We start from the raw sequence: 25,338 nt of genomic DNA, 5'->3' as shown, positions 1-25,338 counted from the left end.
GTTTTTTTTTTTTTTTTTTTTTTTTTTTTGAGACGGAGTCTTGCTCTGTAGCCCGGGCTGGAGTGCAGTGGCCGGATCTCAGCTCACTGCAAGCTCCGCCTCCCGGGTTTGCGCCATTCTCCTGCCTCAGCCTCCGGAGTAGCTGGGACTACAGGCGCCCGCCACCTCGCCCGGCTAGTTTTTTGTATTTTTAGTAGAGACGGGGTTTCACCGTGTTAGCCAGGATGGTCTCGATCTCCTGACCTCGTGATCCGCCCGTCTCGGCCTCCCAAAGTGCTGGGATTACAGGCTTGAGCCACCGCGCCCGGCCAGCCTTGGTATATTTTTCAACGTGCCCCCTCCCCGATTAAATTAGAGGTTTGTTTTTTGTTTTTACCATTTGTGAAAATTTCAGTGAATTATAAGGAGAAAGAGTACATTTGCTTGCCTAACTTGGGTGTTTTTTCCAGCTCCTACGCTCTGGTCAAAATACCCTGAAACACTTGGTAATGATCTGTTACTGGCATCTTCTTGAAAGCCCTGAGGACTGGGGAGCGCAGGTCCATGCTTCTCGTTTTAGTGTCTTGCAGTAGAGTTTATATGGTTCCTCAAGGTGTTGGCAAAAATATTCCATGTCATAAGGAATTCACTGTAACTGATCACAGTTTTCAAAGCTACAGTGTGAGAAAGTAAGGGCTGCGATAGCTGCTTCTTCCAATCTGCAATCACCCGCCCGTCTCTCTTCTTTCCGATGGAAAACTAATGTGGCTTTCTCTTTTGGTATCAGTTCATAAAATACAAACTAGTTTGACCTTGATAAGTAAAACTAACGAAGCAGTTAACATTTAAAAATCAGTTCTTGATCTTTAGACTGTAGTATAATATACAATCAGCAGGTGAGTACTCAGGTGTTATTTATACTTGAAATTGTTTGCTTAGATAGGGACATAATGAACAAATATGGACATGAAGAAACTATCTTTAAGAAAATAGTGCTAGGCCGGGCGCGGTGGCTCACGCCTGTAATCCCAGCACTTTGGGAGGCCGAGGCGGGCGAATCACAAGGTCAGGAGATCGAGACCACGGTGAAACCCTGTCTCTACTAAAAATACAAAAAATGAGCCGGGCGAGGTGGCGGGCGCCTGTAGTCCCAGCTACTCGGGAGGCTGGGGCAGGAGAATGGCGTGAACCCAGGAGGCGGAGCTTGCAGTAAGCCAGGATCGCGCCACTGCACTCCAGCTTGGGCGACAGAGCAAGACTCCGTCTCAACAAAAAAAAAAAAACAAACAAAAAAAAAACAAAAAAAACCCAAACAAACAAACAAAAAGAAAATAGTGCTAACACTTAAACATTTCCTGTTTTGTATTAGGAATAGGTTAACGGAGATAAATGAGCATTATATGAGGTGTCTTTACTTGTGCAGAAGTGAAAGCCTGTCTTTTGACCTTCTGTTGTTTTGGCTCTGAGTTCGGCACTGCATAAGAGGATTGAGGTGTTCCTTGCCATTTTCCTTGTGAACTGGGAAGCCTTGATTCTTATCCTTTATAAATTTGAGGAAATTGTCTAAAAGTGTTTATAAAACTAGGAGAGGATTTTGGTTATTAGTTCACAGAAGAGCTTTTTCTCAATGCTACTTCCCATGTAAGTTTAGTTTTTGACATACAGTTAAGAAGGGACTTTAAAATGTCTTAGCTTTAAGTGGCAAGTTAAAACATACTTTTGGTCAGACGTGGTGGCTCACACCTATAATCCCAGCACTTTGGGAGGCCGAGGCGGGTGGATCACGAGGTCAGGAGATTGAGACCATCCTGACAAACATGGTGAAACCCCGTCTCTACTAAAAATACAAAAAAAAAATTAGCCGGGCGTGGTGGCGGGCGCCTGTAGTCCCAGCTGCTCGGGAGGCTGAGGCAGGAGAATAGCATGAACCCGGGCGGTGGCGGAGCTTGCAGTGAGCAGAGATCGCGCCACTGCACTCCAGCCTGGGTGACAGAGTGAGACTCCATCTCAAAAAAAAACAAAACAAATCCTGGTTTGTATATTTCAACATTACCCTTGTAGGAACTGATCTTTAGGGGCTGGGGATGTCACTGATGATCTAGACGTGAAACCTCTGGCAGGAGACAAGGCCACAGTCACTGAAGGCCGGGGCAGTAGCTTTCCGAAGGCCCCCCTCTTTTGGAGTGGAGAATGTCAGGTGCCTGCTTTCTCGTATTTTTTAGGCTTCCTGTGTCCAGTACCGGTTAGTGGTCCGGGATGTGAACACCCTTCAGATCCTTCAGCTGTACACGTGCCTAGACCAGATCCAGCACATCGAGTGGTCAGCCGACTCACTCTTCATCTTGTGCGCCATGTACAAGCGAGGGCTGGTGCAGGTGTGTGCTGCTGCGTCGCCTAGAATGTGGACACCTTCTGAGTGCCACTTGGAAGGAGGGTTTTTTTCTGTGCCTTTCTAGTTTGGAAAAAAAAGTCAGTGCAGCTCAAAGCCAGTTTGCAGCACTTTGGGAGGCCGAGACGGGCAGATCACGAGGTCAGGAGATCGAGACCATCCTGGCTAACACAGTGAAACCCCGTCTCTACTAAAAAATACAAAAAACTAGCCGGGCGAGGTGGCGGGCGTCTGTAGTCCCAGCTACTCGGGAGGCTGAGGCAGGAGAATGGCGTGAACCCGGGAGGCGGAGCTTGCAGTGAACTGAGATCCGGCCACTGCACTCCAGCCTGGGCGACAGAGCGAGACTCTGTCTCAAAAAAAAAAAAAAAAAATTATAATGTTCTCTGAAGTTCAAGAACACTTAAACTAAGGGAACTAACGTAGTCTTAATTTCTAAGCAATATAGTTGAGAAGCAGGAGGTGTTGACAGATAGCAGTCTAGCCACTCGGACATGGTGTGTTTCAGGAAGTCCTAAGAAGTCATGTTTTCTTATGTGTCCAGAGCTTAACTAAATGAGGTCTTAGGAATGACAATGTAAATAAACTGTTTTAAAACGACAACGAAATGAAATCACCAAGCAGCGTGGCTTACTTTTACGGTGGAACCCAGTACCAGCCCTTCATCATGAAAGGTTGTAAGACACCCTGTGCGATTGGGTCTCCGCTGGTTTTAAGCCAGCAGTCTGTCGGCGAGGCCTCGCTGTCAGGTGCTGATGAGTTGGCACTTGTGTGTTTCTTTCTTCTCTCAATCCAGGTCTGGTCTTTAGAGCAGCCCGAATGGCACTGCAAAATAGACGAGGGCTCGGCCGGGCTGGTGGCCTCGTGCTGGAGCCCGGACGGGCGCCACATTCTCAACACCACGGAATTCCATGTAAGTGTCAGCCTCAAGGCACCTCACTGGCTGTGTGATCCCGTCCGTTGCTCCCAAAACAGCTGGGGAGTGTGCGAGGGGATGTTTGGAGTGTGCTAGTCTCTGCTCATCCCCAGGGGATGCATTCTAAGACCACCAGGGGATTCAGATCATACCAAACCCTGTATTTCCTATGTTTTTTCCTCTACAGCATACCTGTGGTACGTTTAATTTATAAATTAGATACAGTTAGAGATCAGCAGCAATAATCAAATAGAACAAGGGTGACAATATACTGTTTATAATTGCGTGGATGGAAGATTTGGTCTTACTGAAGATCTTAGCGACAACCTCAGCATAGGATTGTTTTTTTCTTGTTGCGTCAAGAACTTTCAGCTTCTCATTTAAAGGAAGCACTTTGCGGCTTTTCTTTGGCATATCGAGATGGCCAGCACCACTGCCCATGCTTTAGGCTGTTACTGAGTCAGATAAGGGTGTCGTGAACACAGGCACTGTCTGCTGCCCTGGGTCTGATGACCGAGGTGGCTCCTGAGTGGCTGATAGATTGCGGGGGTGGAGGGGGGCCGAGAGCGTATATAGTGGTGTGTATATTTTAGGTCAGAACATTATAAGCCATTAAGTATTATTGTCTGATCTTTTGTCCAGTTTTAAAGAAAAAATTTTTTAAAATCTTAATTTAGACTTTTTAGGATTTTGGCAGTCCCTATTCAGCGATAGAAAATGCCCTGTGATATAAGCCGGCTCGTACTTTTCCTTCAGGAGCCGGGTCTTGGGGGTGGCTTCCGGCGTCGGCAGCTGCTGATTCACCTGCTGTAGGTACCGCACACCAGCCTCCGTGCGGAGGGGAATGTTGACATCCGAGAGTAAATCAGAGGGATCTGGGATAGGAAACTGCATTTAAGTCAAAATTAGGCATATGTCAAGTGTTTAGATACCAGGTCTTTGGTGCCTGCAGTGTCTTTTTAAGATACAAAAAAATGCACGAATCTCTTTAATAATGTGCTTTTCTGATGGAGTTAGATCCCAGTGTTTGGGCCCAAGTCCACTGAGTGCTCATAGCCGTCTGGGCTGCTGGCTGCACCTCGGCAACCCTCCGTCCCGCTGCGCCGCGCACACCGCGCGGAAACCCACCGTCCCAATGCGCTGTGCACACCACGTAGCTGATGGCACTTGGGAGGACTTCTCCCAGCGTGAGGCTGCAGACGCCCTGTAGGGTTTCATTCGACTTTTTTCAAGCTGGCATCGGCTGGGATAAAGTTTTATCTGGCCATGAGGGGTTGCTGAATCAACTGCTTCAGATGGCTGGATGGGTTTACATCTTTTTCAGTTTAAATTTTAAAAAACATTCTAAATCTGATGTCTGTTATTATGGGCTGCCAGAGAATAAGACAGGAACCAAAGGCCCACCAGCGTCTCCGCACTATGTATTGACATTGGAAGACACTTTCAGCCCGAGTGTTTCAGAGGATGATTTGAGCTTTTCATGCAGCTGAGTCTAACAGTCTTCAGGCCTGTAATGCTTTGGGCCCAAATCTGTCCTCCAGAAGGCTCACGGCATGGGGTCAGCCTTGCTGTATTCTCTCATTAAATGGCCCAGGAGGAAAACTACCATCTATGGAGTTTAGAAACCTTAAACGATGTATGAAAACCTGGTTTTGTTGAGCCTCCCATGTCACACACACCAATATTGAAAACACCTTTGCTACAGGCAAACTGGTTTTTCATAGAGTACATTTAGATGACATTGTTCCACCTAAGACTAAGGTCATGACCACATTGCTGGTGGCCTTAGAGGAAACGTTAAGACCAGGTGGTGGACGAGGACTGGTAACCTCATGGCACGGGGCATCTTGACCAAGATATCAAAATGTGTCTCCAACTTTGCATGCAAACTTAAATGACTGCAAGTGAGGAAACAAAACCGGAATTCCAGACGTGTCTGCTGGCCAGGAAGTGAGCCTGCAGGCACCATCCATCAGTCTCATTCACAAGAGCGAGGACCAGGCCCGTTCTCTAGGGCTTAGTGGGGCCACTGGGTCCCCTTCTGAAGGCACCATCCCATGTCCAGGCCTTAGCGGGGCCTCTGGGTCCCCTTCCGCAGGCACGACCCCATCTCCAGGGCTTAGCGGGGGCCACTGGGTCCCCTTCCGAAGGCACCACCCCATGTCCGGGGCTTAGTGGGGCCACTGGGTCCCCTTCCGAAGGCACCGCCCCCTGTCCGGGGCTTAGCGGGGCCACTGGGTACCCTTCCGAAGGCACCACCCCACATGAGGGTGTTGTGGAGCATGAGAGACGTCCCTGCCTCTTGCACTTTAACGTGAAAAGGCAAGCTTGCGCCCTTTAGACAAGGTTCAGTGAGTCATCAAAAGCAGCTCACCCCTAGGCCTGCAGTGGAACACCGCCATGCTTTCAGAGCCCTGCACTCCCTCGTAGCAATGCCCTCCCCACCCGAGGGCACCTTTGTCCTGCATCTTGCGTGAGTCACATCCTCACTGTTCTTGAGTCTCACTGTATAGCTGTGTCTAAACACCACATTGCTTGGTGTGCAGTGTAAAGTTGATTTATAGGGGCTCGTACTTTGCAGTCTCTGCTGTTGCTTGTTCACGTCACTGTTTTTAGACTCCTCTGTGTTGACAGGCATCGCTGGGCCTTCCCTTCCTTGTGAGGAACGCCATTCAGTCCTTCCCTGCTGGACGTGTGTGTCTCCACGGACTGTGTGGCTGTGAATGTATTGTCCACGTCTCCTGGGCACATATGCAGAGAGCCTCTCTAGGAGAGCCTTGCTTGGCCGTAGCAGATGGAGAGGTTTCATTTGCCAAGGCTTTTGTGGCAGGATTACGATGATTCCATCCAGGCGACTAAATGATGCTGCAGTTTGGATTTAGTTTGCATTTCCCTAATTATTGGTGAGGTTGAGTGCTTTCCTATCTTGTTTCATTACACACATGCTCACACACATGCTCACGCGCTCACACATGTGTTCACACATGCGCTCACTCACGTGTGCTCACACACGCACTCACACATGCGTTCACACACACGCTCACTCTCACACATGCGCTCACACACACGTGGTCACTCACATGCGCTCACACGTGCTCACTCACGCTCACACGCGCTCACTCACACGTGTGCTGACACACTCACATGTGCTCATGATCACACATGCACTCACACACACCCTCACGCGCTTACTCTCACACGTGCGCTCACACACACGCACTCACACATGCGCTCACACGCACGCTCACACGTGCTAACTCTCACACGTGTGCTCACACACTCACATGCGCTCACACATGCGCTCACACACACACACATGCTCCATTTAAATGAAGCAGGTTCACATGGAGTTTATGGTGGGGTACGGTGTGGGGTCTGAATCCATTTCTACCTTTTCCCAGCAGCATTTTTTTTTTTTTGAGACAGAGTTTCATTCTTGTACCCCAGGCTGGAGTTCAGTGGTGCGATCCAGGCTCACTGCAACCTCCGCCTCCCAGGTTCAAGCAATTTTCCTGTCTCAGCCTCCCAAGTAGCTGGGATTACAGGTGTGTGCTACCACGCCCGGCTAATTTTATATTTTTAGTAGAGATGGGGTTTCTCATGTTGGTCAGGCTGGTCTCAAACTCTCGACCTCAGTTGATCTGCCCACCTTGGCCTCCCAAGGTGCTGGGATTACAGGGGTGAGCCACCGCGCCTGGCTCCCAGCAGCATTTATTTAGAAGACTATCTTCACCAGCTATAGCAGAAACTCAATTCCGTTATACCTGCAGGATCGTTTCTGGTTTTCCATTCCGGTCCACTGTTGGTCCATATATGTGCCAACGCCACACTGTCTACATTATTGAGGTTCTGTAGTATGTTTGAATATCTGCTAGGACTGATTTCTCTTCATTGCTCTTGTACTCTGTCAGGTTTAAAAAAAAATTTTTTTTTTGGTAGAGTTGGGGTCTCCCTTTGTTTCCCAGGCTGGTCTTGAACTCCTAAACTCAAGCAATCCTTCCTTTCCAGCCTCCTGTATAGCTGGGATTACAGGTGCACAACAGTACACCCAGCTCTGCCAGATTTTTTTTTTTTTTTTTTAATTGTTTTTTTTTTTTTTTTTTTTGAGACGGAGTCTTGCTCTGTGCCCCAGGCTGGAGTGCAGTGGCTACCAGATTTTTAAATGTATTTTTGAGACTTTGTTGTTAGCTGCATACAAACTTTTAACTGTTTGTAAACAGATTTCCTAGTGAAGCAGTTTTCATGCTTTCACGGTGGCCCAAGCCTTTTGTTGTAAAGTATTCCTCTTTCTGTCTCATGGTTCTTTTTGTTTCAGAGTCTGATTTTTCCGGTACGAATGCGGCAGTGCCACCTTTCTCTTGGTTAGGATTTTCATGAAATGTCTTTTTCTATCCTATTACCTTCTACATTTCTACATCCTTAAACTTGAGTGTGTTGTAAATAGCCTATAGTTAGCTTTAAAAATACATCCAGACTGAAAACTTTTTCTTATATCTGAATAAAGGCAATTAAAACAATTTATAAGCAATAACATTCACCCACTTTAAGAGGATAGTTGAGTGAGTCACTTTGCACATTGTTGCCACCATGATCAGGACCGAGGCTGTTCACTCCATGGTGCAGGGCTGCTGGTGCCCCTTGTGCTCAGTCCGTCTCCCACCTGTGCCCGGCAGTGGGTACCTGCTGCGGGGCGAGCAGCACTGCCTCCTTGGAATCCCATCTGCACAGAGCCGTGGTGCGTGGACCTGTGCGTCTGCTTCCTTTCCCCTGGCGCCTGGCTGGTTTTCAGTGTGCTGGGTCGTGGCGTGGATCGGTGGCACGTTCCTCCATCTTGAGAGTGCTGGGTTGTGGCATGGATCAGTGGCCCGTTCCTCCCATCTTGAGTGTGCTGGGTCGTGGCCTGGATCCGTGGCCCGTTCCTCTCACCCCGAGCATGCTGAGTTGTGGCCTGGATCCGTGGCCCGTTCCTCTCACCCCGAGCATGCTGAGTTGTGGTGTGGATCCGTGGCCCGTTCCTCTCACCCCGAGCATGCTGAGTTGTGGTGTGGATCCGTGGCCCGTTCCCTCCATCTTCAGCACACTGGGCCGTAGCATGGATCAGCAGCCCATTCCTTCCCTCCTGAGCGCACTGGGTCGTGGTGTGGATCCCTGGTTCTCTCTTCCTGCTGCTGGGCGCTGTGGAGCCCATCCCATGAGTCTCTGCTGGCTTCTCCAGTGCTCAGGGGAAGGTAACAGCGCTGATGAAGGTGTATATTTAACCACCTTTTTTTCTTACTGCGTTTTTTAAAGTTGCAAACAGTTATCTTTGAAAAGTTTTTTGTTGGTTTTTGTGGGAGATGAAGGTAAAAATGAGGCTTAAAGTGCTCCGTGCGTTTCCTAAGATGTGCCTGAGTGGGCAGCCTTGGCCAGGCGCACCCCACAGGGATGCAGGGCCATGGGTGGGAGATGTGCTTTTCTCCTGTGACTCTGCAGTGGGCTCTGGAGGTGGGTCTCTGCCCTGGATGGCACAAGGACGCTCCTGATGCCCAGAGGCTCGGGCGCTCCACCCCACCCTGTGGGTCTCTGCCCTGGGTGGCACAAGGACGCTCCTGATGCCCAGAGGCTCGGGCGCTCCACCCTGCCCTGCTGATGCTGAGCGGCTTGGGCAGGGTTTCAGCCTCAGACACGCTAGTGGGAAGTAGCACACTTCCTCGCTCAGGCCCCAGCACCCTCCTTGGCCTCAGCTTGCGGAGCTGTTAGAAGAGCAAGTGCTCCGTCCAGCTGGAGTTCCGAGGCGCCGGTCCCCAGAAGGGCCAGTGTGTTTCGGGTTCAGCATCAGCACTGGAGCCCTGCCGTGCTGCCACGGTGACCCCTGGAGCTTGTGGATCCACTACCTGTGTGTTCAGGACTTTTCTCCTGAACGCCGTGTATGTTGTTTGGAGACACAGTTACAGACATCGGATTTTCTTTTCTCTTGTAAGAAGAGATGATGCGTGGACACTTAAATTAATTCATTTGTTAATATCCTATACTGAAAACCTGGCAGCGTTTGGAGGAGTGACATTGTGGACACGCGATGCTACATGCTGCGTGTGGCTCCAGTTACTGCTGGAGGCGGTCCCCACCCCAGGCCTCATCCTCACCGAGGGCCCCTGCCTGACACACACAGACCTGGCAGTCAGCACCACATCCCGCACGGAGCCGCGCAGCCCTGTGTCCCCGCACACGGAGCTGGCGGTCAGCACCCCACCCCGCATGGAGCCGCGCAGCCCTGTGTCCCGCCCCCCGCACACGGAGCTGGCAGTCAGCACCCCACCCCGCATGGAGCCGCGCAGCCCTGTGTCCCGCCCCCCACACACGGAGCTGGCAGTCAGCACCCCACCCCGCACGGAGCTGCGCAGCCGTGTGTCCCTGCACCTTGTGTCCCCACACCTTGTGTCTCCACACCTGGGCCACATTTCAGTTAACTACCAGATTCATCAGTGGGCCGGGTATGTGGGAAGCATGATGATTCCCTGGTGGGCTCCACAGCGTCTCAGTGGGAAATGCAGGTGGAGGGACGTGGCAGCCCTGTAAGTCCCGCGGCGCTGCCACGGGGAGGGCCGGACCACCTACTGCGGTGCCTCTCCCCCAGCAGGCACGGCCTCATTGGCCTGGTTAGGAAATCATCTTTTGGCCTCACCGTGCCAGTCTAGTCGGCTCTCAGCTCCCTGAGTCAGGGAAAGGGGTGGAAAGGTGGACAGTCCAGCAGCGCATGTTCTAGAACCCTCTGCAGATGCAGCCGGGCCAGCGAGCACGTGCAGGAGGTGGGCGGCCACCTTCTTGGGTGTTGAGTGACTGCTCCTGCCTCAGGGCTGCAGATGCAGGCTCACAGCCCCCTGGTGAGCCCCGGGGCAGCAGCATCCAATTTCCACATCCTCTGTCTTCCCATAAAGGAGACCTAACGTGGTAGTTTCTAGATAAGATTTTTCTCTAAGTAACTCAGGGTTATTTTAACCTGCAACCTGTGGTCACTTTGAAAAAGCTAATGAAAATGCACTTCGATTTAACTTTGTGTCACTCAATATTGGTATAAAACAACAACAACAGAAAACCAAGAGCACTAAATTTACCTTAACCACAGTAAAATATGCATTTGAATATTCCGGTAGCAGGGTAGGAATCCCCCAGGTCCTGACAGATCCACTCCAGCAGTCAGGCCTGTACTTGGGGATGCTTGGGCGGGTTGAGGATTGAGACAGTCTCTAATGATGCTAAAGAAGTGTTTCCTTTCTCTTTCCCTTTTCCCCCAACAGCTGCGGATAACCGTCTGGTCCTTGTGCACAAAATCCGTATCTTACATCAAATACCCAAAAGCTTGTCTGCAGGGTGAGTCGATCGGAGCTACGCAAAAGCCATTTCTTTGCAGCTGTTTGACTTTTTGTCACGGGAAGTTTCAAGTAGGTAGAATTAGCTTCAACAGCATATCAACGCATAGCCCGTCTGTTTGTCTCTACCCACCCCGCCGACAGCATATCAACGCATAGCCCGTCTGTTTGTCTCTCTACCCACCCCACCGACAGCATATCAACGCATAGCCTGTCTGTTTCTCTCTACCCACCCCACCGACAGCATATCAACACATAGCCCATCTGTTTCTCTCTACCCACCCTACCGACAGCACATCAACGCATAGCCCGTCTGTTTGTCTCTCTGCCCACCCCCCCGACAGCATATCAACGCATAGGCTGTCTGTTTGTCTCTACCCACCCCACCGACAGCATATCAACGCATAGCCCGTCTGTTTGTCTCTCTACCCACCACACCGACAGCATATCAACGCATAGCCCGTCTGTTTGTCTCTATACCCACCCCACCGACAGCATATCAATGCATAGCCCGTCTGCTTCTCCCTATATCCACCCACCCCTTGGGCTCTTTTGAAGTAGGTCTTAGGTCTCCTCATGCTTCATCTGTAAATATTTCCATGTGTGTCTCAGAAAGGCAAGAGTCCCCTTTTAAAACATGACCACAGTGACTCAAGAGAATGTGGCTTAAGACGTGGAAGAACAGTGGCGTTGATGCCGGTCTCCTTGACCTTGGTGGCAGAGCTGGGCGTTCAGACCCCTTCCAGCCGATGCCTGTCGAGAGGCCCACCTCAGACATTCAGTTCTGAGCTTTCTCTCTCCTATGGACTAAATATGATCTCTGCGAAGGCAGGAGGTCTTGCTGTCATCTCTGGGCATCCCGGAGGGATATGTGACCAGTGTCCCTTCCTTGTGGAAGTCTGTGAGCCATCTGGAAGAAAGGGGGCCGGCTCAGGGTGGCCCACCACCAGCACGTCTAACTGGACAGTGCAGAGCTAGTGGGAGGCGCCACTCCTGAGTCCTGAACAACACGCAGTGTCTTTCACGGGATGAAACGCTACATGGTTGAAATGATGCTTTCATTCTTCTCTGTTGCTGCCAGCGGTTTGGAAATTGCATTTGAATGAAATGCAATCACACTCTTGTTTTTCGTTTTTATAGTTGGAATATTAGCGTCCCTCCAGATGAGACACACATTTCTTGAGTGGACACCATATTAGCACCCCTTCAGATGAGACACACACATTTCTTGAGTGGACACCACGGTTTTGTCATTTGAGGTATTCTCTTCACTCATGAATGATGAATTCTGGCCCGGGCTTTTTAAGCTAATACAGAACTGGCAAATAGAGTCTAACATTTTCAACTAGTTTCTTCCACATTTTCGTCTTATGATTATTTTTTTGAGACAGGGTCTTGCTCTGTCACCCAGGGTGGAGTGCAGTGACGCAATCACAGCTCAGTGCCGCCTTGACCTCCTGGGCTTAAGTGATCCTCTCACCTCAGCCTCCTGAGTAGCTGGGACTACAGGCACACACCACCACACCCGGCTGATATTTTGTAGAGACGGGGTTTCGCCAAGTTGTCCAGGCTCCTTTCAAACTCCTGGGTTCAAGCGATCCACCTGCTTCAGCCTCCCAAAGTGCTGGGATTATAGGCGTGAGCCACCACGCCTGGCCACACATTTTCATCTTTAGTTTACTTCTTCCAAATAATTAAATTCAAAGGTAAGATAAACATGGCAGGAAACAGCCACCTTTTGCCTAGCTGGAGGTACCCCTGGGTGTCCCGCAGCTTAGCCATGGGGGAATTCGAAGGCCTTGTGTCTCTCAGTCACATTTGTGATTAATCAGAGGTCACATCACTTGGTATTTTTCACAGAGCCTTGCAAACCAGTTCCTGTGTGTGTGCAACGCTCCCCCAGCACGCACTGTGTTGTGAGGGGTGAAGCCACAGTGCCTTGGGGTTTCTTCTCTGCGCTAGAATGTTCTCGCCTGTCTGAGGAGCAGTGCTCGGTGTTGTGCCACTTCCCTTCTTTTCACTTCTGCTTTCTCTTCCTCCTCCTTCCTTCTGAATTACTACTGTGGTTTCTCTTGCTTGATTTTGTGGCCGCTTGATTTCAATGCATTTTCCTCTTCCCGCAGGAATCGCCTTCACGAGGGACGGCCGCTACATGGCGCTGGCAGAACGGCGCGACTGCAAGGATTACGTGAGCATCTTCGTCTGCAGTGATTGGCAGCTCCTGCGGGTAAGGCATCCCCCAGACTGGAGTGAAGTTGTCCTGGTTGACTGTGGAGGGACTGAGTGAAGTAGATCCTTTTCCAGATTCCAGGGGATCTTTGGTAGGATATGGAGCAAGGTGATGTTGTATTAACAAAGGGCAGGTACACTGTGAATCGCTGCCAGCGGCACCCGGTTGTGTGTTCAGGAGACTTGGTGAAAAGGACACATGCCCGGGTGTTTTTAAAGTGAAGATGCCGTCACATTTGAGCCCTTTTCCTTGTCCTATGTGATGGTGTTTGCGCATGTGTGTGCCACATCGGGAGGGGGGAGGACATGGAAGTTCACCTTGGCTGAGGGCCTGCGTTAGGCAGGGCGCTCTGCCAGGTGCCCAGGTGCCCCCACAGCAGACATGTGAACACGATTCCAGCACAATCCATCGTTAAGGTACAGCAACCTCTGGAATGCTGTCAGAGCACAGAACCCAGGACCCAGGCAGTGCTCTGGAAGGGACTTGTCTGAGCTGGGTCTAAAGGAGTGAGCCTGGCCAGGCAAGGAAAGGTGAGCGGGGAGAGTGCACGTGAGTGCAGGTGCGGGGAGACCAAGCCACCCTCGTGGCCTGGCCAGGCACTGATGCTGGCACCTGTGGGGGGTGCAGCCCTAGCAGCAGCTCCACAGGGATTTCCTGCATTTCCAGGATAGAGCTGTTGAGATTTTGTTCATTTCTATATAAGAAAATTAAGTGCATTAAGAACATAAGTTATAAATGCAATTATTTATTTACGAAAATATTTTCCAAATTTAATGTTGCCCCCACTTCCTTTGGAAGCATTTTGATACGGACACCCAGGATCTCACAGGGATCGAGTGGGCCCCAAACGGCTGTGTGCTGGCAGTGTGGGACTCCTGCTTGGAGGTATGAAGATGGCCAGGTGACGTGTTTGCTTTTGAGAGCTTTTCCCAGAATTTCATGCTTTCTGACTGCTGCAATATAGTTAGCTTTATCTTATTTCAGATAACGAGTTGAGCTTTGTTTTAAAAGACAGGGTTTTGCTCTGTCACCCAGGCTGGAGTGCAGTGGTGTGATCACAGCCCACTGCAGCCTTGACCTCCTGGGCTCAAGTGATCCTCCTACCTCAGCCTCCCCAGTAGCTGGGACCACAAGCGTGCACCACCATGCCCGGCTAATTTTTGTATTCTTTGTAGAGATGGGGTTTCACCATGTTGCCCAGACTGCTCTTGAACTTCTGTGTTCAAGTGATCTGCCAGCATCAGCCTCCTGAAGTGCTGGGATTACAGGCGTGAGCCACGGTGCCCGGCCGAGTTGAACTTTTATCAGGGAGCCATTAGGTTGACCTCCCAATTTCCCCTTTTTCTCATGCTCTCACTGCCTCTCCAGTGACTGTCTCAGTTCTAGCTGGCAGTTCCAGCTTTTCCGCGGCCATGCGGACAGTCCTGCCAGCTTTGTGCTGTCTGCACCAGTGTCGCTCTGCAGCACCCACCTCTGTGGCGTGTTCCCGGCGAATGGGACATATTCATCGTTAACGGAAATGTCTCGTCTGCAGTACAAGATTCTGCTGTACTCACTGGACGGCCGGTTGTTGTCCGCGTACAGCGCTTACGAGTGGTCCCTGGGCATCAAGTCTGTGGCCTGGAGCCCCAGCAGTCAGTTCCTGGCGGTTGGGAGCTACGATGGAAAGGTGGGAACCAGTGCAGGGCACTCAGGAAGTCCGACTGCCCAGCCGGCCGGGCCCTGCCTCACCTGTGCGTGGCTTCTTTCCTCAGGTGCGCATCCTTAATCACGTGACTTGGAAAATGATCACGGAGTTTGGGCATCCTGCAACCATTAATAATCCCAAGATAGTAAGTCTGGAACACGTGTTTCTGCCGGAGCAGGCTGCTGGGGAGGGCGGTGGGAAACTGCTCCTTCGCTTTTGCTTTCTTGATTGTGGTTTATTATTTAAACCGGGCACTTCCATCACCGTAAACTTGCTCCTGTGACATTTCACATGTCTGGCCCTGCCCTGGCCTTTGTTCTTCCTCCTCCACGCTGTCCAGAGGCTCTGAAGTGGGCCTTGCCCTGGCCTGTCCTCTGCCACTGCCACCCCAGCCCAGGTGTCTCCTTCGTGGTCTGTCTACACGCAGATCCCTGTGCTGTACAGAGTGGTCGGGGTCTCCTGCCCCCAAACACTGAGCATCTGCTGTCGTGCCAGGCACTGTGCTCTGGGCCGCAGCCAGAGGAGAACAGACAGACACCTGCACCTGCAGAGTGCGGCTGGAGAGACAGGGAAGGGGCTGGAGAGCTGGGTGTCTCCATGGGGTGGCAGGGAGTGGCCACCAGCGAGGGATCAGGCACAGATGCTGAACCAATGTTCAGGGGTTCGGGGAGGGAGCGTTCCAGGCCAAGGGAATAGGAAGTGCAAGGGCCCCGAGGAGTGGGCCACTCATCCATGTGTGCAGTGGGCACTTGCCGCGCCTGTGTGCGGTAGGCACTGCCCTGGAAGACAGTTGGGGGCCAGAGACAAATGCTGCCCTCCTGGTGTTGACCTGCAACCGGCAGAGCTGAGTGAAAGGCGGCTTGGATTCGATGAAGAGGCCAGTGAGTGGCTGGGGCTGGGCGTTCCAGATCAACCACAGACGGGGATGCATCCCAGAAGGTGTTTAAATGCAGACCAGGAGGAGGAGCTGAGGAGCCGCGCAGTGTCTGGGCAGAAAGGGCCACTGCCGGGGACGCATCCCAGAGGGTGTTTAAGTGCAGACCAGGAGGAGGAGCTGAGGAGCCGCGTGGTGTCTGGGCAGAAAGGGTGTTTCAGGCAGGGGGCCTCCTGACGTGGCCAGTGGTTTGTGTGGCTGGAGGCCAGGGCATCTGGACAGATGAGCCAGAGCAGAGCTGGCCACACAGGTCCTGAAGGTTTGCCTGCGATTCTGGCATTCTCCAAATCCCTTCGCCACACAGCAGCAGAGCGCGCCAAGCTTTAAAGGCACGAACCAGGCCAGGTGACTCCCTTACCTGGGGCTCTTCAGGGGCGCGGGGCTGCCCGCCTTCCACTGAGCCTGGGCCGCTGTCCTTTGCTTGGCAGGCTCTGGGGCACAGATGCCCCCACCTCAGGTCTGTGTCTGCTGCTCCTGGGGCCTCCGCTGTCTTGGCGCAAGTGTTCTGTGTATCCCCTTATCACGGGGAGAAGGCCAAGCCCGTTCCCTTGCTGGATGATGGTGGCTGCAGTGGCCTCCCATCTATAATCACAGGGCACATATTTGCTGCCTGTGTCTCATAAGGGTGGGCTCCCCAGCAGGACATGAGCGAGGGTGGCTGGGTGATCTCAGCTCTCGGGACTGCGGGATTCGTGTTTCCGTCTCTTTCTCCCAGTGGCAGCAGGACCAGGTGTCATGGCAGGTGCACGCCTGTTGACCATGTGCCGTCACAAGCATTTGCCACATCTATCCTCATCTTCCGGGTCCCTGTCCTGAGCTGGGCGTGGCCACCTTGTGTCTTTCAGGTGGTGTATAAGGAGGCCGAGAAGAGCCCGCAGCTGGGGCTGGGCTGCCTCTCCTTCCCGCCCCCCGGGGCCGGGGCTGGCCCTCTCCCGAGCTCAGAGAGTAAATGTAAGTAGCACTTGTGATGACATTTGTTTTCCTTTTTAATGCAAGATTCCTCATTGTCCAGATAAACTTCGGATGTTCCTTATGTTTAAAAAAAAATTTTTTTCTTTTCCGTGCTTCCGGCCAGCGTGCCCCTCAGCCTGTTGGCTGGAGGTTGACTGAGGTCTGAATTGCGTAGTGGGCCATGAATGCGCGGCTTCTGTTACTGAATATGAGCCCTGGAGACCAGGATCTGACAGCGGGAGCTCCGAGGGGGATGTTTTTCTTTTTTTTTTTTTTTTTTTGAGACGGAGTCTCGCTGTGTCGCCCAGGCTGGAGTGCAGTGGCCGGATCTCAGCTCACTGCAAGCTCCGCCTCCCGGGTTTTTACGCCATTCTCCTGCCTCAGCCTCCCGAGTAGCTGGGACTACAGGCGCCCACCACCTCGCCCGGCTAGTTTTTTTTTTTTTTGTATTTTTTAGTAGAGACGGGGTTTCACCGTGTTAGCCAGGATGGTCTCGAACTCCTGACCTCGTGATCCGCCCGTCTCGGCCTCCCAAAGTGCTGGGATTACAGGCTTGAGCCACCGCGCCCGGCCGGATGTTTTTCAAAGAAACACTTTTCCGTGGGTGGTGCTCAGAGTGGGTCTGGAGGCCGGCGGTGCTCCTGAGCGGTGTCTCCAGCTTGAGGCCCAATTCTGATGCAGCCTCTTGACTCTGGGCATTTCCTATGTGTCTGTTTCCGCATCACTGAAATGGGCACAGAAAAAGCACTCACCCCACAGGGGCACGAGGGCATCTGAAGGTTGCAGGTAGAGGAAACGGTGCCCCGAGGGCTGATGGACCCACCCTGGGGCTCGGTGTGTGCTCAGGACGGGTGAGGACAGGTGCAGCCTGGCACGCAGGAGGCGCTCCCCAGGAGCCCAGGCGCGTCCTTGTTCCCCAGCCCCTGCCTCTGCTGTGATGATGGTTTTCCCACAGCCAGAAAGTCTAAGGGTACCAATGCTGAGGTGGAAGGGATTGTGAACTCAGATGCTGGCAGTTGACAGAAAGGTGCCGAGGAGTTGGAGCTGCTGACATTGCAGCTGGGACCTGTCCATGCTCCTCTCCAGTCAGCCCCCGGCACGTGGGGTCCACCCCCCACCTAGTCGGGCCTGGCAGGTGATGGTGCCACTCTTATCTGGGGCACTTGCGGGCAGGCCCCTCGCTGCAGCTGACAGGCTCTGCTCAGCTTTTCCTGCCCTCGGGCCGCACTTTCCTCCCCTTTGAACAGAGGAGCTGGGTTCGTGATGCCTGATGCAGGCACAGCAGCCTCTCAGCCGCGTATGTACTTCCTGAAAGGGTGATGATGGCATGTTCTTCTGTTGGTGTTCTAGATGAGATCGCCTCTGTCCCAGTCTCCTTACAGACACTGAAACCTGTTACCGACAGAGCAAACCCGAAAATCGGCATAGGAATGCTGGCATTTAGTCCTGACAGCTACTTCCTGGCGACAAGGAATGGTCAGTTGTGCTGACGCGGGTGCTGTCTCACCCCTTACTGTGTCCTGTGGCCCCAGGTGTAGAAGCAACTGGACACAGCACCTCCTTCCAAGTTTCTGCAGTAGTCGAGCTGCTGGGCCTGCTGTCCTGCAGCAGCTGCAGGCCCACACATGAGCCAGGAGGCCTCCGCCTCGCTCACTTGCTCTGCTCTGCTGAGTAGAAAGCAGGGCTGGGCACACTGCAGCCCGTCTTTTGTTAAAGGTTTCTCCATTTGTAAAGGGCTGAAAAAACAAACAACAACAACAAAAAAAAAAAACAAAGAAACCCATCTGGGCCCTTTACAGCCCGTGATGGCCATCCTGGCCCTGGCCAGGAGCCCTGCAGGGCCCAACTGAACCCAGACTGCAGGGTGGAGCCACCCCACCCCACTGGTTCTTCCCCTCCCCTCCTGTGGTGTCAACAGCAGAGCAGAGGGGCAGGGTGACACAGAGGAGTCAGGCAGGGATGACACCGGTGCCCTGTCCTTCCTTCCTCAGACAACATCCCCAATGCTGTCTGGGTCTGGGACATTCAGAAGCTGAGGCTGTTCGCGGTGCTCGAGCAGCTGTCCCCAGTGCGCACGTTTCAGTGGGACCCACAGCAGCCGCGGCTGGCCATCTGCACGGGAGGCAGCAGGCTCTACCTGTGGTCCCCAGCGGGCTGCATGTCGGTGCAGGTGCCTGGGGAAGGTGAGCACATCCCTGAGGCCACGGACGTGGCAGGCTTGCTCTGTGCAGTCTGGCGTCACACAGGCTGAGCTGTTGAAGCGCAGCTGCTGTCTCCAGCCCTCAGAGTCTGCATAAACCTCAAGGCTGGCACACAGGGGACCTGCTGCCCTCAGCTTGATGGGCTAGAAGCAGCCGCTCCCTGACTTGAGGCAGCTCTGGGGCTGCACCCTGGCTCTGCCTATGTGGGTCACTCCAGGCACTGTGCTGGCCTGCAGGACAAGGGGGTGCCCATCCCCCAGAATCTGGGCCTCTCCCGCTCTAATCCTCTGGCCACCTGTCTCTCTCTCTAGGCGACTTTGCAGTGCTTTCTTTGTGCTGGCATTTAAGCGGAGACTCGATGGCCCTCCTCAGCAAGGATCACGTCTGCCTCTGCTTCCTGGAGACGGAGGCATCGGTCAGCACAGCCTGCAGACAGCTGGGCGGCCACACGTAGCAGTGGTGCAGTAACGTGTGTGCAGAAACAGGGGCTACTCTGTGTGTTTCCAGTGTGGGAAAAAACACAGAGCTTCACCAGGAAGTTCTCCTGTGATGGTCTGGATTCAGTGATTGATTCTATTTTTCTAAAGCAAAGCATTTTTATAAATATGTATGGTATAAAACTGTAGTTATTATTATTTGAAGTAAACACTTGCTGATTCATACAACTGCTTCTCTTCTTGAAACATTTAGGTCACAGGCAGGTTTTCTAGGTTCGAGTTTCTGGTCAGTCTTAGGGAAGATGGACAGCCCTACAGTAACTGAGCCCTGGGCCACTGAGCTCCCACCAGACACCCGGCCTGCTCTGGGTTTTCTATTTGGATGTGTTAGGACAAGGGGGGATCTCTGTGGGGCACATCCAGCCTCCCCACAGTGGGTTTGCTTTGAAGTGTGGGAAGGGAGCCTTGGCACCTGAGCGCAGCGCCACCCCCAGGTCCAGTCCCCTCAGGACGGAGCTGCAGGTCCCTGATCCACTGAGTCAGTTCCTCAGGATGTCTCACGTCTACTCTGGTTTGAGAACCAGTGCGCGTGGGTCTCCACCCTGGCTATTTGCAGAAGTGCCTAGAACCACCCAGAACCATTCCATCAGTCTCTCCAGCTGGTGCTCGGCAGGCAGCCGGGCTTGCTTGGCACCACAGGTGGGGGGCTCAGAGTTGCAAACCTAGGTTGTCGTGTACCGTCATCTCTCTCTGCAGAGAACCATACTCAGCACTGCTATGAGAGGCAGTCCTCGTGGCACAGGCAGAGCAGGCCCACAGAGCCGGCAGAAATGGGGCAGGCTTTCAAAGAGGGAAGAGACACTTTCTTGGTTGTTGCACCTACTTTAATACCAACTTCAGAAAAGGAAAAACATCCATCCACTTCTAAATGTCTTTATGAACACAGAGGCTGGAGTCCCCAGCCAGCTTCCGAGGCAGCCCTGCACATCCCGCAGGTGGCCACACTCAACCCACACCACACCGTTCGCTTAAAGCTACAAGTCTAGAGACAAAGAGCTGGCGAGCCAGCACGTGAAACTTATCAACAGCGCTTCCAGCCACATGAGCAAGCTGTGTAGATACGGGGAGGTGCGTGGGTCCCTGTGGGGAAATCCTCCAGGCACATCAAAGCCCAGGCATGTTTAGTGCGAGACTTGGACAAAGCCCCGAGTCTATGCTGGAGCTGTTGAATCAAGGCAGGCATCAGCTGCTTCATAAGGATCTGAGAGACGGAGTCTTGCTCTGTTGCCCGGGCTGGAATGCAGTCAGTGGCGCCATCTCAGCTCACTGCAACCTCCGCCTCCTGGGCTCAAGCAATCCTCCTGGTTCAGCCTCCTGAGTAGCTGGGACCACAGACGCGCCACCACACCCGGCTGTTTTTTGTATATTTGGTAGAGACGGGGTTTCACCGTGTTGCCCAGGCTGCTCTGCAACTTCTAAGCTAGAGCGATCTGCCTGCCTCAGTCTCCCAAAATGCTGGGATTACAGGCATGAGCCACTGTGCTGGCCTGACACGGTTCCTTGTTTTAAAGTGCATTATTCAAAAAGCAAACTACCCAATTCCCTTTTAAATATGAATACAATCCAAACTCAGAATCCAGAGTTGTAAAACCTGTGTGCAAAGAACTGTCAAGGTGACTTTCTCAGATTAATAAATTGTCTTAAAATGATTTTCTGTAAAGCTTTCTGAGTCTGGGAAACAGACCTGAAGTATTAACACAACTTGGGTTAATTGTGGAAAAAGTGTGACTTCAGGTCACCCATTTCCAAAAGAGCAGCGGGTCACCGAGGGGCCCACAGGTACAGACCGGTCTTAGTCAACTGGTCTGCTGGCTGATTTCAGATGAGCTGAAGTACAAATGGAACATTTTAAAATACAAAACTGGACACCAAGTGTAAACATACTTGCAACTGCAGGCACTCGAGGCACCAGGTGCCTCCGTTTTCAGCAGCCTATGCGAGCGCTGAGGGGCGTGCTGCGGGTCCCGCGTGCTGGGCCAGCAGGGGTGGGAAAAACCGCAAGAAGCCAAGTAGATACTCGAGGAAAACACCAGAACTGAAGTTACAGAGGATGAAATACCAGCAGCTCAGAGACAGCGACAGTCTTTTGGCTTTTGTCTGTAGCCTGTATTAGCAGAGTCCAATATCCAATTAAATAGATAGAATTCACTTTACTATTCTAATTGTGCTGAGATCCCTAAAGGTAAAAGACCTCCATCCTTCCAGCCGGCAGCAGGGCAGCATGAAGACTGCCAAGCCTCCCAGTCCCCCAGCCCCCACATCCCTTGGCCTTCTCGGGAGCGGGAGGAGCTCCCAGAATGCAGCCAGCTAAAAGCCTATTTTGCCCCTGGTCATGGAGTAGCCTAGTTTAGCCTCGTTGTTAATGAAGGACATGAGTCCCACGTAGGTCTCGATGAGCAGGGGACGCTCCAGGATCAGCACGCCATTCGCCTGTCCTGGCAAAGGGCTTTCTTTTTGGGCTTTTTTGACAGCTTGAATTAACAGAGCCTTGAAGCTTTCCAACTTTAAAGAGAGAAAAACATGGAGCTTTAACTGGCAGGCAAGATAAGAGCGTCTATTACTTGAAAAAATTAGCATTCTGAGACACTTAAATCCCTCCAAATGCCACCTATCTCTTCGTCCCTTCATTTGAAAGGGCTGCCTCTGCCACATCCTGGCAGTCCCTCAACTCTCGTCCCCATGGAGCTCTCTAGGTGTGTGGAAATCTCACCACCATGCTCTTCTGTAGCCAATGGCAGCCAGCACCTGCAGAACCCTTCCTGTATACAGGGGCTGAGTGGCTTTGCCCTCACCCAACCTACCAGGTCAGTAAATAGGCCGAGGCACAGAGCTGGGGAAGTGCAGGACCCCCGCCAGGCTCTGGGCTCTGCTCTAACCCCAGCCCCGAGGCCGCCTCTCTTGGTGTGCATCCGCCCTGGCCATCTGGCACGGCTGGGTCTGCTGCCGCTCTCTGAAGCCCAGTGGGGGCCCTTCTCCACCCAGATCACCATCAGGAGGTCACATAACGGAGCTAGGCTGACCAGCAGCCACTGGCCGCACAGGGCTACTTTAACATAAATTAACCAGAATTTCTGAAAACGTAGGGAATAAACTCTAAAATGAGAGTTTCCTCTCTGACTGTTCCTAGCCTCGTCTCAAGTGCCCAGCAGCTCCACGTGGCCGCCGGACAGTGCAGACCCGAGTGTCTCCGTGGCTGGGGAGGGTGTTTCTGTCACTGTGGGGGGGGTGTCCATCACTGCGGGGGGTGCGGCTATTACATGCCTGTCTTCTTACCTGGCACAGAGATGCTGTCTTCTCATCTGCGCCAGCCATCGGGTGTTCTGTGAAAGTGGCATAGGGCACATTGGTAGACCAGGGATTCCATCTGTTTATGAAGGAAGGACGACTTTGCTTGTCCCACTGAATTCGAATCCCAAAACCTTCTCGCCTGAAAAGTCAGAAGAAATAGCCAGACTTAGCATGGCAGGCTACAGTGCTCCCACGGACAATCTGACAGCCTCATCAGTTAGGAGAGTATGACAGCAAAAAGCACTTTCACATCTACAGAAAAGACCTATGACATATCACAATGGAAAATGGCTAGTGGTTTTTAATAGTAACTTTAATCTCAACAATTGCTCTAAATACTGTACTTATAAATATGACAAATTAAATATATTTTGGTTATTAAATGTATCATTTTAGTAATCTTTACATGATTAAAAACTAATAAACAGGAATACTGGCTGGGCACACTGGCTGATGTCTATAATCCCAGCACTTTGGGAGGCCAAGATGGCAGATCTCTTGAGCCCAGGAGTTTGAGACCAGCCGGGGCAACCTAGCAAAACTCCATCTCTACAAAAATTACAAAAATTAGCTGGGCTTGGTGGCAGGCACCTGTAGTCCTAGCTACTTGGGAGGCTGAGGTGGGAGGATCACTTAAGCCTAGAAGGTGGAGGATACAGTGAGCCAAGACTGTACCACTGGTGCCTGGGTGACAGAGTGGGACTCTGTCTCAAAAAAAAAAAAAAAAAAAGAGGGAATAATGATAGATAGGCTATCCAAATGAGTGAAAAGCAAGTGTAACCTTCCTTTCCCTTATGTCATATTAAACGTTCCTTAAAATAAAATTTTAAATAAAATTTTAACCAACATTTAATAAAAATAACATTTTATTTTTAAATATAAATTTTTATTTATTTTTAAAATAAAAATATTAACCAAAAGCTAAAATTTTTATTTTAGCTTCCTGAATTCCCCACCCAAATCTCTCCATCAAAAATCTAAGTTCTACAGCTTAACTGACTGTAGTAATGTCTAGGTTCCTCACATTTCAGAAAATTATCCTACAGCGAAAAGATCAACTCCTTAGTTGGTCATTAAATATTTCCAAATTTGTCTAACTTTTAATGGTATCTATACATTAAAATGGGACCCTCCTTTTCTCTTTAAAAAATTAGCCAGAGCAAGACTTGATGTGTCATGCATCTGTCCCTGGCTGGAGAAAAAATGCAGAGTTTGGCCTTTACGTGAAGAACATCCAAGTTCCTTTTTATCACGTTGGGCTCTACTTCAGTGCATCTTGAACTCATGTAAATCTTTTTACTACAAGCCTAATAGCTGCCTTCTGTGCCAGATTTCCTTTTAATGCACTCAACTGCCCAGAAGTCGCTTCTTTTTAAGGAACTTCCCATTGATATTTGGAGCTGGGGCCTTTATGCTTATAGATAATAGCAGAGAAGATATGCCACTTGGGGGGCTGATTTAAAAGGGCTGAATTGTAAGGTCCACTCTGGCGCTTACGTCCAGGGATACCGGACTCTGAACAGACTTACTTGTTGAGCGATTTCGGGGGAAACTGGAATTCTCCGTAGGAAATGGTATCTACTGCGTTGAGCGCTATCCGGACCACCTGCTGGCACTGGAGACTGATGAAGTCGTATTTACAGATAAGCAGTGACTGCTCCGTGACCAGCACCAGCCGCTCCTTCTCATTGTTCCAGTGATCCACCCTGCAAGCAGAGGAAGGGCCTCAGTCCACACTGGACGCGACTGTCTCGACTTAGGCAAAGCCAGCCCGCCTGGAAAGGCAGCAGGGGCGGCGCGGGGCGCCTGAGCGTGGCACGAGCACCCCGGGAGGTCCTCGCAAGGTGCTGCGCGGCGGCTCGGGGCGACTCCCCCCAGAGAGGAGCGCGCAGCCCCGGCTTACTCGGTCAGCAGCCACACTCCCTGGATCTCGCCGTCCTCCACGGGCCGCACCACCACGCGGATCTCCTCCACGGCCTGCTCGATGCTGCCGGGCTGGGCGGGAGGGCGGGGCGGGGGCAAAGATCACAGGTCACAGGTCGCTCCCTGCGGGACCGCCCGGCGCCCGCCTCCGCCACCACCCGCCACCATCCCGCCCCGCGCCCTCGGCCCCGGCCCCGGCCCCCGCCTCACCCGGAACACGAAGTACTCCTTGACGCGGGCGCGGCGCGTGGGGTCTTGGATGCTGAGAGGCCACAGTGTCTGGCGCAGCGGCGTCCCCGTCCCCGGCCGCCCCCCGCCCGGGCCGCCGCCTGCCCCCACCTCCTCGCCGGCCGCCAGCACCGCCGTGGGGCTAGTGCTGGCAAAGTCCACCGAGTCCCGCAGCTGCAGCATCGCCGCGCCTCTTACCGACCCCAACCCTGACGCCGACGCGGCCGCCGTCGCCGCAGCCACCGCCACTGCCACAGCCCGGCCGCACCCCGGCCCCGCCCCGCCGACCCTTGCGATTGGCTCCGCCTTGCCGGCCGCGCTTCTGGCTCCGCCCCTTCCCGCGCCCGCTGACCCTCGGGATTGGTTCTCCTCCTGCCGTTTTCCGCGATTGGCTCCGCCCTGCCGCCCTTCACAATCGCTCCTGCCCCTCCCCGCGCCGGAAGCGACCGTCACGCGCAGGCTCACTTCCTGTTTACAGGACTAGAAGGGGCGGGGCCGAAGCCGGTTGCCAGGGTGTCTCGGAGCGGCCCGGAAGGAGGGGCTGGGAATCCTGGAGCCCCTTGGCCCGCGGGGAAAGCGGGTGACCCGCCCTGCAACTGGGATGCCCCCTTCGGCCTTCTGGAGCGCAGGCGGGAACTCGCACTGCACGGAGGGTCGCGGTGCCCGGGAGTTGAGGTTGGAGGATGCGGAGCGGTGGCCCCGGTGCACCGAAGGGGAGTTCGCACGCCGGGCATCGGTCTCCTGCCGGGACCCGGCGTTCGTCACACAC

The 25,338-nt window shown here is 52.7% G+C and overlaps 2 protein-coding genes across 3 annotated transcripts in view; one reads left to right on the top strand and one right to left on the bottom strand.

Moving 5' to 3' along the window:
* WRAP73 (WD repeat containing, antisense to TP73) overlaps window positions 1–19,300 on the top strand; it is a 20,608-nt gene extending 1,308 nt beyond the window's left edge. Inside the window, exons 2-12 of the mRNA XM_025402383.1 lie at window positions 2,202–2,354; window positions 3,165–3,281; window positions 10,559–10,631; window positions 12,754–12,857; window positions 13,659–13,745; window positions 14,395–14,529; window positions 14,615–14,692; window positions 16,327–16,432; window positions 17,783–17,908; window positions 18,424–18,615; window positions 18,945–19,300. Coding sequence (XP_025258168.1) covers window positions 2,202–2,354; window positions 3,165–3,281; window positions 10,559–10,631; window positions 12,754–12,857; window positions 13,659–13,745; window positions 14,395–14,529; window positions 14,615–14,692; window positions 16,327–16,432; window positions 17,783–17,908; window positions 18,424–18,615; window positions 18,945–19,087 — 1,314 coding nt within the window. The 3' untranslated portion in view covers window positions 19,088–19,300. The remainder of the gene's footprint in view (window positions 1–2,201; window positions 2,355–3,164; window positions 3,282–10,558; window positions 10,632–12,753; window positions 12,858–13,658; window positions 13,746–14,394; window positions 14,530–14,614; window positions 14,693–16,326; window positions 16,433–17,782; window positions 17,909–18,423; window positions 18,616–18,944) is intronic.
* A 636-nt stretch (window positions 19,301–19,936) lies between these two features.
* Window positions 19,937–24,853, bottom strand: TPRG1L (tumor protein p63 regulated 1 like). 2 transcript variants are annotated; one of them, XM_025356938.1, is made up of 5 exons: window positions 24,552–24,853; window positions 24,322–24,413; window positions 23,948–24,124; window positions 22,404–22,557; window positions 19,937–21,632 (listed from the first exon to the last, which is right to left on the bottom strand). In XM_025356938.1, exons 1-5 carry the CDS (start codon window positions 24,750–24,752, stop codon window positions 21,438–21,440), a joined length of 819 nt encoding a protein of 272 aa, XP_025212723.1. In that variant the 5' UTR covers window positions 24,753–24,853; the 3' UTR covers window positions 19,937–21,437. The 2 variants fall into 2 exon arrangements, with proteins under 2 accessions (XP_025212723.1, XP_025212733.1); XM_025356948.1 differs by having other exon boundaries at window positions 24,681–24,839.
* Between the last annotated feature and the right edge of the window lie 485 nt (window positions 24,854–25,338).

Source organism: Theropithecus gelada, chromosome 1 (assembly GCF_003255815.1).
Source record: "Theropithecus gelada isolate Dixy chromosome 1, Tgel_1.0, whole genome shotgun sequence".
Taxonomy (NCBI): Eukaryota; Metazoa; Chordata; class Mammalia; order Primates; family Cercopithecidae; genus Theropithecus; species Theropithecus gelada.
The sequence above is the reverse complement of the archived record's forward strand: the minus strand, read 5'-3'. Positions and strand labels throughout refer to the sequence as shown.